Source organism: Candoia aspera, chromosome 2, assembly GCF_035149785.1.
Source record: "Candoia aspera isolate rCanAsp1 chromosome 2, rCanAsp1.hap2, whole genome shotgun sequence".
Taxonomy (NCBI): Eukaryota; Metazoa; Chordata; class Lepidosauria; order Squamata; family Boidae; genus Candoia; species Candoia aspera.
The window spans coordinates 230,580,248-230,598,400 of NC_086154.1; the positions used below are offsets into that span (position 1 = coordinate 230,580,248).

General features: G+C 34.9%; 1 protein-coding gene across 1 annotated transcript in view; it reads right to left on the reverse strand.

The window, feature by feature from the left end:
* The window catches only part of ATG10 (autophagy related 10), a 116,047-nt gene that overhangs the window by 14,023 nt on the left and 83,871 nt on the right, over positions 1 to 18,153 (reverse strand). The window contains exons 4-5 of the mRNA XM_063295456.1: positions 17,508 to 17,634; positions 11,660 to 11,757 (exon numbers count right to left, since the gene is read on the reverse strand). Of these exons, the coding sequence (XP_063151526.1) occupies positions 11,660 to 11,757; positions 17,508 to 17,634 (225 nt within the window). The remainder of the gene's footprint in view (positions 1 to 11,659; positions 11,758 to 17,507; positions 17,635 to 18,153) is intronic.

Here is an 18,153-nt window from a genome sequence, read left to right on the forward strand (position 1 = left end):
GATAAAATTAGCCTGGCATACTTTATTGTGGACAAAGACATGCTGACTTCTGGTAATCACCAAACTGTTTTCAATGTACTTAGAGATCAATCTCTTTAGAATCTTCCCAGGTATAAATGTCAGACAGACATGTTTGTTTGTGGTTGGGTTTTCTTCTCTCCACTTTTGTGAAGATAGGGTTTTGCTTTCCTCCACTCACCTGCACTTCTTTTCCAGGATTTCTCATAAAGCTTCAGCCAGAGCATCTACTGGGTCCTTCAGTACCCCTGGATGCAAGTCATCCAGTTCTAGAGATTAATTCAGTCAGAGTAAATAGGTATTCCATGATCTTGTTTTTATCAATTTCAAGCTTCAGTCCTGCTTGTTCTTCCTGCTTCCTCTAGACCAGTGTTTCTCAATCTCAGCAACTTTAAGATATGTGAACTTCAACTCACAGAATTCCCCAGCCAGCATGGGAGTTGAAGTCCACACATCTTAAAGTTGTTGAGATTGAGAAATACTGCTCTAGATTTATGTAAAGCTTTAAGTAGCACTAACAGAGCAGTGTAGCTTGATCAGTTGTTCATCTACTGAACAACAGTACTATTCATTCCTTCTTAGGTAATATGGGAGGCTTTGTCAAATGCTTTGATGGAATCCTAATATATGCTATATCTATCCTATTTCCAATGAATTACCATACCAGTGACTCTATCAAAAAGAGATTGGTTTTATCTGGAATGACTCCATATCCGTACCCAGTAATCAATGCATTATTTTCCACATCTTTACAGCCCATTTAAAATAATCTCTTCTAAAAAATGTTCCTAGTATTGACTTCAAGTTGACAGATTTTGTAATTTTTGCATTCCTATATCTCTATGTTTGAGGATGAGGATAACGTTTTCCCATCCTACTCTTTTGTCACATGAATTATTTTCCAAGATTTCTCAAAGATTAAAAAAAGGTGTGAAATAACAACCACAAACTTTTTTTCTACATCTTGGGATACATTTCATCTTAAAGATTTGAACTTACTTAAATTAATTAGATGCTATTTAACAAAATTGCTAGCTATCTCAGTCTGACAAACCATTGTATCATTTTTCCTACTCCTCCAATTTTGAATTCAAGTCCATTTAGCAAAGAAGCCTGAAGCAAAATAGTTGAACATTTCCTCCTCCTCTTCCTTGATATTCCAACTTCTTTTTTAAGCAGAGGATTTATATATTTTTAGTTAAGAATATTTCTAAACAGCTTATTGAAATAATCCATATTTATAATCTTTTTACCAATAACACATCTAAATAAATATTTTTGTTCTTAACATCCTTCGCAAGATTCAGATCATCTTGTGGCTTGGTGTTCCTCAAACCCTCTGTACACCACTATTGAACTCCTCACTGGTTTTAAGTTCCTTCTTTCATGGACATACATATACTTCCATGCAGTGGCAAGTTACCCCATAGGATACCATAGGCAAATTAGCAACTATACCCATCTATGCTTGCTTATGCCCACTGCTCCCCTGAAATGTATACATATTTTTAAGCAAGGAAACTAGAGAGTTATCCAGAATTGTTCTAACTGGCAACAATTCTCTACAATCTATTTTTTCTTTGTCTTTCTTTTAGCTGGGCTTTGGTCATCCAATGCATATGCCAGGTTATTATGGCATCATCTGTGCCTAAAGTTTAAAAGGGTGCTCTTCAACTTACTGTTATTTTTAAAAATTACCATTTTGCATTCATTCACTTTTTACAAAACAATCCCTGCTCCATTTCTCATGTGCCATTTCTTTACCTCAGGTGACAGAAATATACACTCAATATTTTTAAAAAAAAATATTTTTATTGATTAAAAAAAATAATACAAGATAATACAAACTAAACAGAAAGAAAAAGAAAGAATAAAAAGTGCAAGGAAAGAAAAAAGAAAGAAGAAAAAATAAGAAAAAGAGAAAAGAAATATTTAAAGAAGTAACTTCTGATCTTCATCACAAATACAAACTTAGTGATTCTTCACCACCTATGAAGTTATACACAAGTATCTCTTCTTGCCATAACCTATTCCTTATCCATACGAAAATCATAAATCATTAACATTTCAGTCTTGGTGTCAGCAAAAAGTCCACAGAGGGTTCCTAGAGTTTTTTTTTTAAAGATGTCTTGTTTTAACCTTGGTCAAACAAATCAACTTTTCACTCCTTCCTTTTGCTTCTAACAATCTTGATCTTTAATTCATTCAGATGTTGATTCATTCAGATTTGATCTGTCTTCAGTTTTCCTTCTTCCCTCAAAGGCTTTTTCGAGGCTTCTGCAAACCACTTTTGTAAATCCAGTAAGGAGTCATTATCCAGGTCATTCCCTTGGCTTATCATTTGTATTTCCACTGTCATCTGTCTGATAATCCACAATAATTTCTTTTTAATTTTCCAGTATTTCTGCATCAGGTGCGGTTTGTTTCAGCGTTTATCCTGTAGATATTCCAAGGAATTCTCTTTCCCATCTGTCATTTCTTCTGTAACATCTTTTGGAAATAATCTATCATAGAAGCAGACATCATTCCTGACACTGTAGCTGCTATTTTCTGACCCCATTCTTCAAAGATCACATGAAATATTTCACATGTCATACCATTTTCTGTCATTTTGTCCCAATGCTTACAAAAAACAAAAGGCAAGCCTTTCTCTCTCTCTCTTTTTCCTTTTATGCCTGGAATCTTTAGTCTCCTCTAGAGTCCAATTTCTGAAATCATAGTGTCTTGGATTTCTGTGATGACTTAAGATAGGCTAAACAATTTAGTTCCCACAAAGGTGCTATTTGTTATATAATTATTTCCGAAGTCTTATAGCAAAAGTCCTAATATTCCAAATTTATCTGGTCCATTGTAATTTGTTTACAATGTTCTTGAATTAAAATCATGTTTAGCTTTTTGCTATTTATTTCAAATTTTTACATTCTTAAACTTATAGGCAATATTTCTTTTATTCTGGAATGAAGGTAAACTCACCAGATGGCTTTGCAAACTTCTCATTTTGAAGATTTCTATTAGGCTTGAGATAGTTAAATAGGTAATTTCTGAAAGTGATTAGAAAGTGAAGTTAGCAAAACCAGTGTCCTTAAAAAGGCTCCACCATGGCTGAGAGCATGATGGTTCCCTTGGTCTCCTGGTGCTCACCCCTGTGGGAAACCACTGTTCTGCGGTTTCTTCGCAAAGAGCAGCCATTTGGAGCACAAGTGGAGATCTCCCATCCTCTCCTTGTCTGGACAGGTTCTATGTGTAATGGTATATAGGAATGACCTTGGGAGACAGGACAAAGAGACACCACCAAGGGAACAGTCAAGTAAAAGACAGCTGAGCCCGCAGCAGGGCCACATTCCTGCTGCGGGCTCAGCTGTCTTTTATCTGACCGTTCCCTTGGTGGTGTCTCTTTGTCCTGTCTCCCAAGGTCATTCCCACGTACCATTACATGTGGGACTGGTCTACTCATCAGTCCTTCGGTCGTCTCTGCTTGTTCGAGAGATGCTAGCTTGTCACTCATCCAGAAGTCCAGAAATATACATTCAATATTTCTGAAGCAGTATTTAAATTAGTATTATGAAGCGATAGCAATATAACATTATTTTAAAAAACCAAACTTCATAGCCTTTTCAGTTACCACTACTTTAGCAATGTAGGTTTTCTTAGTTTAATTACTCTTCTAATTCAAAATGAACATACTGTGTCATTACAATCCATGAGCTGTCAAAAAACAATCATGGCTAAATTACTAAATGCTTAACAGTAGTTAAATAACTACATTATTTGAAAGATTACTTTTTGTACATAATTAACTGGAGTTACATAGAACAATTTTGTCAGGCACACTGTTGTAACAAATGAAATCCCAGAAAGTAGGAGGCATACGAAGAAATGTAAACTATAACTCTGTTTGTAGCTTATAAAAGAACCAAAATAAATAAATAAATTAGTAGCACTAGGAACTACTTTTCTGGAAACAGCATAAAGTATTATCAGTATATGCTAACAACATGATATAACTTCATACGAATGCTGAAGATATGCTTTGCATGATTTTTACATTATCATGTTGTGTTAACCTCACTAAGTAATCTTATTGTCTTATTTTATCCATTGTTACAAGTTTTTTAAGTTACCTTCTTGCACCTTCGATGCATCTCAGAACTTTAGAACAAATTTTAAATTAACTTATTAAAATAATAATAGTAGTAAAAAGTTAATAAATGAATTAATTTTATTTTGGCAAGTGTTGAAAAATATATTGTCTATTTATTTTTCAAAAATAATGAGTGCCAATTCTAATGACAAAAATTGCTCTGCCAATTTTCCTCCTTAAGCTCTGGAACTCCAGTTTTCTCTAAAATGTTGAAGCAATTACACATTTTAGTGATAAATAGGAACACTTCATTGTACAATTTTTTTCTTAATGCTGCTGAATTTATGCAGCACTTTTTAAATACTTGGCAATTTTGCTCCTTACTTAAGAGAAATCCATGTAACATCTTCTATCAAAAAATTAGCAGAAAAGTGCTAAGGAAGAGGTAATGGATTATTATATTTACCTAATTATTTCATGATCTTATTAATGTGAGCACCAGTAATTTTTAAAGCTTGGATTTTCTGTACTTATAGATCCCCTTAACAAAATATCCCTGACAGCAAAGAACTAGATTGTATGTGAAATCATCAGTCTTACAAGTATTGTGTTGGTAGTACAGGATAGAGCAGGGATTTTCTAACTTTTTCAGGCCACGGAATCTGTTAAAAAAAATCCCAGAACCCCTGATCAAAAGGGAAATCTCTAGTGATAGAAAATTGGCTGTGCTCAAGTGAACCTTTTTAAAACCCATAATCTCACACAGAAACCCATCAAATTCTTTTTTTTATGGTAAATTTTATTAAGTTTAAAGAAAGAATAAAAATTACAATAAAAACAAAAAACTACAAAAAAGAGAAGAAAAACTGAAAAAGTGCAAAAACACAAGAGAATTTTTTTTTAATTTACAGGAAGATGTGGCTTCCGACTTGTAACAGCAAGGATATACTGTACAAAGTTTCCATAACCGATCTCTTACTCTATATTAAACCAAAACACGTTATTTCTATAAATCATTCCCCTTTAACACATAATACAAATCACGAAGTACAGTTACTCCTCCCCATTATATTAAAATGAAGGGAAAAAAATCATATAAACCTCCTAAACATCTTTCTCCCCTCCAAAAGATAAAGCATATTTAATTATTCCCTTCCTACCACTATTCTATACATTTCTGTCTACTATAATACAAAGCAAATTGAAAGGCACATAAGTTGTCAGCTATTATACTTAATGGTATAACAATTTTATATTCCCAATCTTAATAAACACAAAATCTTAATAAACTCAAAAAACAAAGCCAATTTAAAACAGTAAATCCAAATCTTTAAAGGCAAATAACATCAGTCAAATACTTAAAGCAAACCAATTAAACATTCTTCAACCCTATCCCACTTCAAAATAAACCAAAGCAGTTACATGTTCCCAAGATATGCACAGAGCTTTCTTCTTAAGAAAATCAAACAGGCCAGCTGCCCCCTCCAAAATTCCAGGTTCTTTTCATGGCATTCTACCAGGAGATGGACCCTATTTATGGCTTACAGATCTCTCTCTCCCCTAGATTTCTCCAACTCCATTATCCAGTCTTCAACCAGCATCTTGACAGAAATCCCAATCTTCATCTTAAAAGAAACCTTTCTATCGCTCTTAGATTCCTCAATTTCATCCACCACATCCCCAACCTGATAGCACATTTTAGCTTTCATATTTTCTACAATGTCCTGGATATCTTGCATAAAAGTTTCATAAAAGTCAGAAGATATTTGTTTCAAGTCCTGGTGAAGGTCAGAAAGGATCTGTTTGAAATCCTCCATGTCTCACGCAGTAGATTATGGCACCCCCTAGGAACTTAATCAGCGAAAGTTGAAGATATGGGAAAGTTTGAAAGTTGTTCACACAAAGTGAGAATGAATAGCAGACTGTTCTCAAGGGAAAGTGAAGACAGAAAGCTGAAGATTCAAATCAACCGATCCAACGTGTAGGAAAATACTAATATATTCAAATGTAATACAAACATAACAACAGGAAGGCAGTTATTTACTCAGTCTTTGAAATTTTTCCTTTGGAAAGAAAACGAAATCCAAAACTTAAAAAAAAAAAATTAAAAAGTAATCCCAAAAACAATGTTAAGCACCAAGAGAACCAGCTTCTCCTCACTGTAGAAAGCCTCTCTTGGGGTACACAGACTTAAAAACTATATACAAATTGGTGATTTAGAAATAGGGTGGCCAGTCTTAGTGTCCCTTTAAGGCTACAGCACAGCTTGGAAATGGTGACATCCCCGCTGTTACCATTCACTGCGAAATGCTGTTTGCAATCTCCTGGCTGCAAGCCACTGTTCCGGAGGACAAATGGGATAATTCCAAGTATTCTCCTTGATCCGGAGAACGTTTCTGGACTTCAGGAAATCCTGCCTGAGCCCGAAAAAAGCCGCCATGCTGTCCACTCTGCCCGCCGAAACAGCAGGCACAGCCATTCAGTCCGCCATTCCCACCGGAAGCCCAGAAACCCATCAAATTCTTGAGGTACCCTAGAACTCCATATAATACAGTTTGACCAGGTTTTTTCTCTCAAATTCGTTTTTACACAGAAAAATTCGTACAAGTAGGAAGTTGAGAAAAATTTGTCAGTTACAGCAATGCTGAAGAAAGTGACATAAAGACAAATTCAGATTCAAAATCCAAATTAGCCCAAACCATCTACATGAAAGTGGAAAAAGTAATAAAATAAAGGATGAATGGCGTCTCAGAAGTTCCTGGTAAAAATGTTTAGTTTCAAGAAGGATACTATTATAGTTTAATTTTTTGCAATGTTTGTGTTGTAACAAGCAACCCCACCCCCAAATTCTGGAAATTCTTTAAAATGATGTTATACTATCATTTTAAAGATAACCAAACTGGCTGAATATACTACAGAATAAATGTTCACTACAAAGTAACTAGTTGTTAGTATGTGTGTGTGTGAGTTTAAGTATGGCAGGCCCTGATAAACATGACTACACCCAGAACATTGCAAATAATGTCTTGTTAGCCTCACTCTTCTAAGCAATAATTTCTGCTGGAAAATTCATCTTTGTTGAATTTGCTTAATTTTTCATGCATGAATCCCAATAGTTTATGTGCATTCCTTTTCAGGCTTAGAACTTAATACAAGAGATTTACTGGACTAGAATCTTCCCAGGAAAGAAACCGTGATGGTAATAGTCTGCCCTGCTGTTGCCATCCAGCAACTGGCATTCAGTGGCATACTGTACCAACATATAGAGGCCCTGTTTTCTGTCATGTTTAATAGCTATTTAAAAAGGTAAACATTGCCTTGAGTTGAGTTTAACCTTCCAGAGGACATGGCTGCCTCAGCACTGAGGAAGGGCACTTCATTCACATCAATATCACTGCAAAGCACCTCTTCAAGTGCCTTTATTATTAGCTATTGATTAGTACATCGTTCATGAATTACCAATGCTGTATCTATGCAATCCAGAATGAAAATACAAATGGTCAGTTTTCTTGTTCAGTAATTTATTAAAGCTTCCTGAAGACTTTCAAAAATCTAGAACAAAAACCAAGCAAAAATAGTCGAGATAAAATTATAAATTGATTACGCTTTAGGTTCACCTGACAGCTTACCATGCTCTTAGTGAATCAACCATTAAATACATTAAAAGTCCCTTTTTCCTTGAATAATACTATATTCAGTGAATTATCTGTATCTTCTATTCTGATCTGCCAGGAAAATGAACAGGCTATTAAAACAGACCATGCAAACCGTAGGAGCTTTCCACTGACATATCTAACCTACACAATAAGCAATGTGTTGGTTAGCTTAGACGGATCAGCACCATCAGAATTTGTATGGTATGTCAAGGATTGCAGTACCACACCTAAAATGCAGCTGCAGCTAAGGACTGAATTTGCCAAGGCAGAACCAGCAATTCCCATGTCTGACAGAGCCATTATGTCAAAATTGAGCAAGTGCATCCCAATCAGAAGGCCATGAAGATGGCAGACTAATTTCCTTTGACTCAAAAAGGCATGAGAAAAAGGCCTAGAATTTAACTTAGAACACTAACATATAGTACATAGGCATTGATTTCTGTGTACTGCAGGTGGCAGTTCTCTGAGTATTTGGTTTCATTCTTGTCTACAATAAAACAACTAACCTAGCTTGTCACGCATATGACTTTCTGTTATAAGCAGTTCCTGAATATGGGGTTAAGTGTCAGGAGAGTCAAGATTTATTGCCACTTCTGGCATGAAGCCCAACATGCAAGGCTTAAGACTCCCATTTTGTCCTTTAGTCCCCCAAATAGCAAACAAAAGAAAAACCTTTGGCACCAATTGCTCAGTTGAAGGTGTTTTGAAGCCTCAGCTGGGATGCTAGCAGGCTCCAGGCGGAAATGAACTTTGGAATTTTGTTATTTTTGTCATCATTGTATTTCTCTAGAATTTTAAAATGGAAAGAGTAACAGAAGTAGATATATGAGAATGACTCTGACCCAGACTTCTTAAATTTATATAGCCGCTTCATAAATATTTGAACTACATATTTGAAAATCTGTGGTCATATTGGTTTTAAAAATCACTCCTTGATTTCCAGGACTGATAATAAAGTAGAAAGCTTCAATCAGTAAAACAGAACAGCCCGATTTTGGATGTATTGGTTCCTATGGCCTCTCTAGACTCACGTTTCAAATTTGTTCATGGAAATAAAAAGGATAAATTAACACAAGTTCAGCATATTTATATTTTTGTCTTCCACAGTTCTCACACTATAAATTATTTCCCAGAGGTTCTAGCCAGTGTTCTATAACAACTGATGAGACATTTAATGAGAAATCTTAGCAACCTTCTGTTAAGCTACACTGTACATGACCCCTTCTACTTAACAAAATTCTGCAGCATGTCCAGAGAAATATTTATGTCTAAGAATAGCTATCTACACACATTCTTCAAGATGCAAGAACAAGATTTAAAACCTCTCTATCATGAATCCACTTTGTATTGCCTTAGCACCATTACATCAAAGCTTCAGAAATAGTTTTGAGTCTGCTTCCTTAAAAAAAGCGTATCATGAACATCTTTGGCATTTTAGAAATAATTTATTGATTTTTTGCTCAACACTGCCATAAATTAAATGATGTAATAGCAGTGTTACACTACTAGAAAAACATGCCTTTCAGATTCTTAACTACATTCTGCAAAATAGTAACAGCTGGATTAATGTTAAAAATAGTCCAGCTTGATGCTAATTTGTACACATGAACAAAATGAGGTAGTGCTGAAATAGCTTCCAGAATCGCTAACTAGGGATATAAGCCTACCGTAACATGCTTTTGAGGAGGCTGAGTTTCTCAGCCTTACCAACAAGAATCTTTAACTAAATATGCCAAAAATGGAAACCCAAAACTTTCTACATGAAAAGTATATGCAAGTATATGCTCTCCCGCTCAGTCATTCATTATCCTTTTTCAATATTCCTTTCTGAATATGGCACCTTTCATTAACCAATTAACCACATAAAATATACCAAGGTTGGCTATGCTGTTAAGGAATTATGAAATTGTTAGTCAACCAGATGGGTACTGGGTTGGGGAAGGCTGTTTTAGAGTACACAGTCTTCATGTGAACATGTACATGCCTTTCTGTGTATTGAACATAAAATAAACATTATAAATGAAAACTTGTCTATAGTCTGAGTTATTAGGTACTGATTTACTCTTTTCCTTTGGGAAGTATACAGAAATATTGCAGTATTCAGGCCACTGCTCTCAGAGTGAAAAATATGAGCTGAAAATGGGAGATGTTCTACTGGCAACTGTTCTTCCAGAGGCTCCTAGTTGAAAGGTTTAGTATCTAGACGTAGTTCTGGATTTAGAACTTCCACTACTAAAAACCACTAGGATTGTATTTTCCATTCTGTGTCAAAGCTGTGGCTTACTTAAGCACTGGGGTCCTGAAAAAAGTGAAGAGAATGTCCTAAAAATATTTCTGACAGAATTATCTGACAGAAATTTAACACATCATTTGGATCAGTAAAGCCAGACTGCATATATATACTTTCCTCTCTTTCCTTATGCTACTTCAGTTATTAGTTCAATGAAGAATGCAAAATACTTTCAGCCAAAGTAATTGGGTGTATGCCAGCTGAATCCCACATATCAGTATAACTGAATCACCTTGAATTCTTGTGCTTCAGCCTAACTGCATCTGGCATACAAAATGTGGAAAGAAATTAATTAGGGATGTGCACGACTTTGGGTCTGAAGCCAAAACAATGCTTTGTAGGGGGTGCAGGGGTACATGCCATACCTTCTGGCATTTCCTTAAGAAGCGGCATCTTTTCCTAGACTTGCACAATAACATACAATCTCAGGAAAATATTTGTTTTGCATTAAGGAAGTGCTGACAGCATGTCCATGACCACTCCAAAGCATCTTGTCAGCACTTCCTTAATTCAAACCTGTATTTTCATGGGATCCTACACCAGAAAAAGATGCAGCCTCTAAGGAGGTGCCCACAGGTGGAGCATGGGACATGTGGGAATAACAGATCTCTCTCTCTTCTCCAAATGGGCCATCAAAATTAAGTTAGGCTAATAGTGACAGGCTTTCTCAGATTACATCGACAGTTTATTAACTGTTTATTTTGAATTATTCTTATTATATTGACTGCATTTGCTAATTATTGATTTGATTTTGACCATGGTTTTTAAATGCTAAATTCATATAAGATCATTTTATATGTAGTACTAATCTAGTATTTCTTTGAAAATTCTCAATTTTATAAAACTTGAAAATCTCTAATATTTTTGTTCCTTTTTGTTCTTTTTTCCTGTTTTTCCTTCATTGTGCTTTTAAATATAAAATAAAGTAAAATAAAAATAAAAATAAAATACATTTGAAAAGGTACAAACAAGAGGGGAAAAATTAGGTTTTTCTATATCTCAATCTCATAGAAGAGAAAAGATTATGCATTTTAAGGCTACTTTCCTGATATGGTAAATTGTATCCAAACTAGTGGCATGGTTATTAGCCTTCCACACCTAAATTTAGCAAATCTGGAACAGCTCTCCCATTGTATTGGGTCTATTAAACAGGTTGATTTTCAGTAATACAATGCTAAAAATGTATAAACCACAATAGAATTAATCTTAACTTCATATATATTGTTATCGTGTTTTATTAAATGTATATGCTTCCCAATGTCTCTGGGTAGTTGTAAGTTTTGGGATGGAGGAAAACTAAAATGTTCTGCTGTATGCTACAATATTATTTTTCAAAATCAAGCTAGGACTTCCTTGTGATTCATTATTTTCCAAGACAAATTATCACACGCCTCTTTCAGATATGACTGAAGTACTGTTACTACCAAAGATTCTCAGCAATAACAATAAAGTTAGAACATACCTATGTGTAGTCAAGTGATTGCAAACATTTCTATTCAAGTGAATCCATCAGTTTCATGTTAGATCCTAGTAGATGGACTAGTAACAATCTCTTTTACTCTAAAACTCATTCTTCAAATAAATAATTTCACACAAGTAATAGAAATAGCTAACCTGTTGTGTAATGGTATCCCATGGTCCTTGCCAGAGGCGATCCCTATAGCATTCATGCACACTTTTCCATATTTCATCCAGAGTTAAAGGTTTTCCATCTGTAAAAAGAAATCCACATATTCTATTGTGAGAAGCTGTTTATAACATCCCTATATAATTTTGATCATCAAAATATAGATGACTGAAGGCAAACAAACAAACAAAATTTAACAGGGATAGGGACATTAATTCTTCTTAATCTAAAAGAACCATAACAATAATGTCATGAAGAATGTTTGTTTGCATATAGGTGAAGAAATTAGGATGTCCAATCTTATTCATCAGTGATTTTGTCCTAACAACCAGGAAACACACTGAGACAAGGAACTGGTCTCTAATATTTATTGCTAGTACTTAACAGGAATCCTAACAAACTGAAGAAGCGTGGGGAAAACCCAGACATATAACCCCCAAGGGTTAAGGCGGTCCCGATCTGTGTCTCTTTGAATGGCTGAACAATTCATCAGTGCTACGCATGCGCTTGACAGTCTGGATGGGAGCCCCCTGCTCGCCATCCTTACTCATGACAGATTTGTAACTTATGTCTAAATGGTAGGATAACTACCCTTGACAAGATCCTCTGTGCAAATACTGATTATGCCTTCATTCTTGAATCAGCTTTTTTTAATAAAACGAAGTTACTGTATTGAAACTAATATATGACCTGTTTTTGACAAATGAGAGAATATTTTGATTTTTTTCCCCAATAGCTATCATTAAGATGGCATTTATCAGGTGTCAGGAGGACATTATACTGTGATAAATAGTTTTATTCCACTGACATTTTCATCTTCATGAAATAAACAAGATTTATTCTTCCAATTAACATTTGAATGTCATATTTAGATAGAACTCGAAATCCTGTTGCCATCAGATTCAGGGTTCTTTTTTAACATACTCAAAATGGACAACAACATTCTGTTTACTATTTAGCAGCACTAATGTCAAGTGCAAAAACAATATAACGGAAGCAAAGACAGTATTAGAAACTAGTGATCTGTGTAGGAAAATTGGAATGTGTCACAACAGAAAATAAGCCCCAAAAACTGATGGACTAGTTATCATATATATTACTAACATAAAGAAAACTTAACCAAAACAGGTTTTTGGTGATGCCCTCTATGTGCCTTTTAGTTACCACTATCTAGAAATCTGGTCCTTCAAGGTCCCAAAAGTTATCTTCCATCTAAAAGGTTTCCATTTTCCCATCCCATTCTTAAAGTGCTTATGAATTTCCTTTCATTTTGTTTTAGAATTTACTTAACAATTCTGACATGATCAAGAGTTCTTCTATGGATATTTTCTCACTTTGCAGTCTTCCTTGCTGCTCACATTTCCTGTTTTGAAAAAGGCCCATTGTAGGAGTTTCCTCAAGAAGTCTCCTTTGGGATTTAATTGAATCATAGGAAACTAGGGCAGTTGAAGACTGCTGGAAAGATGATTGTACATTGAAAGAAAGGTTGTTAACATACTCTCTTTGGCCACTTCATAAAACAAAGTAAGTACAAGAATTTCATGAGAATTTTTCTGCAACTTTCTTTTTGTAAGAAATTTAGAAAGCAATTTCTTTTTTTATCAATCTGAAGGCAAATGGTTAAAGCAAATGAAGGAGAAATTTTTTTGCACAGTACTAGTTTTAATAGGAAATGCTAAACATAAAACGGGATCTGATTCTTGCTGCAAAACCTCCATTTTACATCTGTCATGACTGGCTTCCTTCCAAACATTAAGTAAAACAAATTTGCTTAGATAAATAAGAGAATCTGTTATTGATATGGTAATGCAAAATTTCAATTTCCTATTTTAATTGCTATTCTGTTTCAAGTATTCTTTGTCTGATTGAATTGGCCCTATTCTAGAATGAAGTCTTTATAAATACAGAGAGGGAGCTACATAAATTGGTATTATTGCATTCATTGCTGAGCGCTGTGTTTGGGTAAAGGTTCAATTCCTTGTCTTCAAAAGCATAAAAGCTTGCAAAGTCTGTCCCTCTGATCCTGGAACTCTTCAGTGAAGCAGAAGACAGGACCTATTTCAAAGTCGCTGCCTGCTCTAACACAAACTGCTGTATCAGCATTACTGTCACACAAATATATGGGAAAAGAGCACTTTTATAGCATGTGACTTATATAGAGGTATAATTGTTACTTCCAACTTTTTAACAAGAATTTTAAATATTAATTCCAATTAACGGAGGTTTTATTTGTAAAGAGCAAATTTGGAGAGAAAGTGATGCAGTTCAAAACAATCTTTAGATTTATACTTAACATTTCAAAAACTGTTAGATGCAGTTAAACAGTAAGGTCCCTACTGACTTTATGGCTTTCAAAGCAGGAAAACGTTCCAGCAACATGTTTATGAACCTTTTAATGATAAAATTGCTGCCACAGAAATCACTTCTACATAGAAAATTAAGACAAAAATATTTGTAATTTCATTTTGCTGCAAGAGTAGATGTTGAAGAATCATCAGTGCTGATAACTGTTCATTTCCATTGCACAAAAATAGGCATATCTATCTATTCAAATCTCATATGAAACTGCCTTAGAAAGAAATGCTATCCATGTTGTTATACAAAACCTGGGAACATCTCTTCATCCAGTCCTGGTGTCATAGTTGTAATTTACTTTACTATAAAGTACCAAAAGTGTGCCAGAAACCCACAGATATGTAGATAATGCAATATGAATCATGCAACCAGGAGTAATGTTTACATTTAGAAGGGAAAAAAAGCCATTAGTAATATAAAAATAATTTCCTCTTATATCTCTAACAGTACTAGTACCCCAACAGTACTAGTTACTAGTACTAAAGATTAAGAAATTAAGACTTCATTTTTTTTTTGAAAACGTAAGAACTAACAGTATTCACATTAGAGAAACTCTATATTGGATGAATATACACAAACATACAAATCACAGTGTTAATATCACAAACTCTGACTTAATATCAGTGACTAAATAAGATATATACTTGTATGCAAGGTTGTAAATAATCACAAGTAGAAAGTAGAGAGAAGTGTGGTATTAAATGCTTCCTTTCAGTAGCACTGTAGAAGCTTTATTTTCTGTCTGTACATTCCATATGTGCTGCTAAAACAGGCTTAGCATTACATGAGTAAAATCCAACTAAATGTGTTATTCTCAAATTACTGTTAACAAACTCAACTAAATAATGAAAGAATTGATCTTCATAGCTAACTCTGCCCATTGAAGACATTAACTATTTTTTATTTAACTGATTCTGTTTTATGTTAGATTTGTCTTTGTCTTTCTCTGAAAAGGAGCTTGTTATGAGGACTGCAACTCTGTAACATCTAAAGGGCATCAAAACAAAAACTGTTTGGGGAAATGGTCCATTTTAGCTCTGGATTGGTCCTACTCTTCAGTGAAGAACTTTAAGATAGGAGGAGGCCCAAGTTTGTTATAAAAAATCCTTCAAAAGCTATTGTTTTCTACTGTGGAAAAATTCCCAACGAACATGTTATGGCATATAATTATGCTTTCAGGAACAATTAAAATTCTGTACTGCAAGGGGAGCTGTTGGCATGCAATATAATGATGGTGCATTAAATCATCCATCAGCTTCTGTAATATCCACTCCAGCTATAAGGAGTCATGTTTCAACACATCTGATTCCCTGATGCTGACAAGCTAAACAACTTGTTTTGTCTCTGGGAGCTCTTCTCTGGTGATTAACTGCTTATAGTGAATACTAATTATATGAAAATAGCATACTTTTAAAAGAGGAGGGTGGGGATGACACTCGCCTTATACAGTACCTGCAGCAACAGCATTTCCTTCCCACCCTCCACTCCAAAGGGAATGCTGTTGTTCCAATGAATACAAACATGACATATTTTCACATGCTAAATTAATGGGTCTCTTACTTTATATTTTGAAATCACCAAGTAAGCAGCAAGCATGTCTTTATTTGCCCACCTGCAAGTAAGTTTCAACAGGGTGTTGCTACTTCGTCAAAAGTTTGTAATAATTACAAGGATATAATCTCAGTGTGAGTTAGCAAACTATTACAAGCAATATACCTTGAGATATGCACCTCATTTCCTACATTCTAAATTGCAAATATACCCTAAATTATCATGTGCAAAAATATGAACCTGAGATTAAAAACCTCTTTACCAGATTTGTTTGAAAATCTCCTCTTCCAATTTTACATCCAAAGAGCTAGTTAAAATGCTAACATGGCAAAATTAAAAGCCATTAAACAATATAAGGCAGCAAGTGATTCAATCTACCAAGCACATTCAGAGCAGCTTAAGCTACTTTTTAATTAAAAAGAAAAAGATATCATTAGCAACATTCAGATGTGTTAATCTAGATAAAGCAAGATAATTCCACACACAAAAGCTAATGATGCTGCTGTATGGGAAACTAAAGTTAGAAACGACTTCAGGATTTCAACCACCTAACCCCAGGAACAACTCTTTGGATGGAAAAATGTGGAGCACAGACAGTGCAGTAGTATGATCATTCTATTCTAGCCCAGGCATCCTGAAGGTATTTATACAGGTAGTCTTCAACTTACAACCACAATTGGGACTGGAACTTCTATCACTAAGTGATGTGGTTGTTAAGCGAGTCACGCCCAATTTACAACCTTTTTTGATGCGGTTAAGTGAATCACGCAGTTCCCCACTGATTTTGCTTGTTGGGAGCTGGCTGAGAAGGTCGCAAATGGCAATCACATGACCCCGAGATGCTGCAACCGTCGTAAATACATGCCAGTTGCCAAGAGCCCGAATTTTGATCATGTGACTGGGGGGGGGCATTGCAATGGTCATAAGTGCAAGGACTAGTCACAAGTCACTTTTTTCAGCACCATCTAACTTTGGTCATTAAAGAAATGGTTGTAAGTCAAGGACTACCTGTACTTCAACTCCTGGAATTACACAACCTAGGCATCCTGAAGATATTTATATTTCAACTCCTGGAATTCCTGATGATGATAACGATGATATCCTTTCTCATATATAACTGAAGGCAGAGAACATACTTAATATCCTGCCTCATATTTTCCCCACCTGTGAAGTGGGTTGGGCTGAGAGAGAGTGACTGGCCCAAAGTCACCCAGGTGGTTTTCACGCAGAAGGCAGGCCTCGAACTCACAGTCTCCGGGTTTCTTGGCCAGCACCTTAACCACTATATCAAACTGGCTCTTTGAATCTTCAAATTGTCTGGGAAATTCTGGGAATTGAAGTCTACACATCTGGACTGCACTATAGTTGGGAAAGGCTACTCTAATCTACTAACTAAAGATAATTAATAATGGTCTTCAAGGTTACAGAGTTCTCTACCTTCTGAAGTGTTGTAAAACAACTAAGAAATCTATTATAAAAACAACATATATAACCACTTCTTGGCACACATTTTAAAAATTATGCACAAAACAGTTGAAACATTAACTTGCTTTCATCATTAAAATTACCTTACTTAGATAATATTATTAATTTAAAATGAATTTTTCTGTAAGCCCCTATCAGTGACACCTCAATAACTGTCAAGGTCAAATATTCCATTTATAAAGATGACCCCATATTTTTAAGATAAAAAGGATAAGAAAATAGTCATCTGGTTTATGCTTGCTGCCACCATTCTAAAGATCAAGTTTCTTTGGGCAGAGATGATATCATCCACCCTTAAGATACTGATACTTACAGATACTGAAATATGTACCTGAAATGAATCATAAACCACTTACTCATTTTTTTTATTTTCTTGCCAGTTAAGTTCAAAATTTATATCATTATGTATCTTTTAAATATTTGCTTGATATAGGAGGCACTTACCTAAAAAACATGCCCTAAAATAGAGAACAGGAGCTTGGTAACTACAAGAATACAGAACATGATATTCATAGCAAATCACTTCTGATACTTCAGAGACTCCAGCCTCTTGAGAGTCATCCAGACCTCCCTGAAACAGATATTTATACCAATAAACACAAGGCTGTAATAGGAAGAAATAGCATATTTCATAAAATTGGTACACATATGAAATAATCAAAATCAGTGTCATTTATGTATGCATACATTGTATTACATCATCATTAAGTCCATCTGGAAACTGATGATATATTAAAAAGTGCGTCCACACACACAAACATATGGTGTGTGCGTTAGAGAGAGAGAAAGAGAAAAGGGGTGTTTAATATAATTGTGACAAAATATTTTTAATAAATAAGTTGATTCTCTTGTTTTAGTAATAATTAGATCCTTGTGGGGATCATTCTGCATGATTCAGGCAATTCATCTACAAGTCTCGTTTTTTAAAAGTTCTATAAGTTTATCCATCCATTTATTGTCTTACTATTTAATATGTCAAAAACATTTCTTAGTGGTATCACAAGTTCCCTTAAATATTACCATTTGGTGGGACCTCAGAGGCATGCCTTTTTGATGGCTGCCCAGACCCTTTGAAACAGCCTCCCTACTG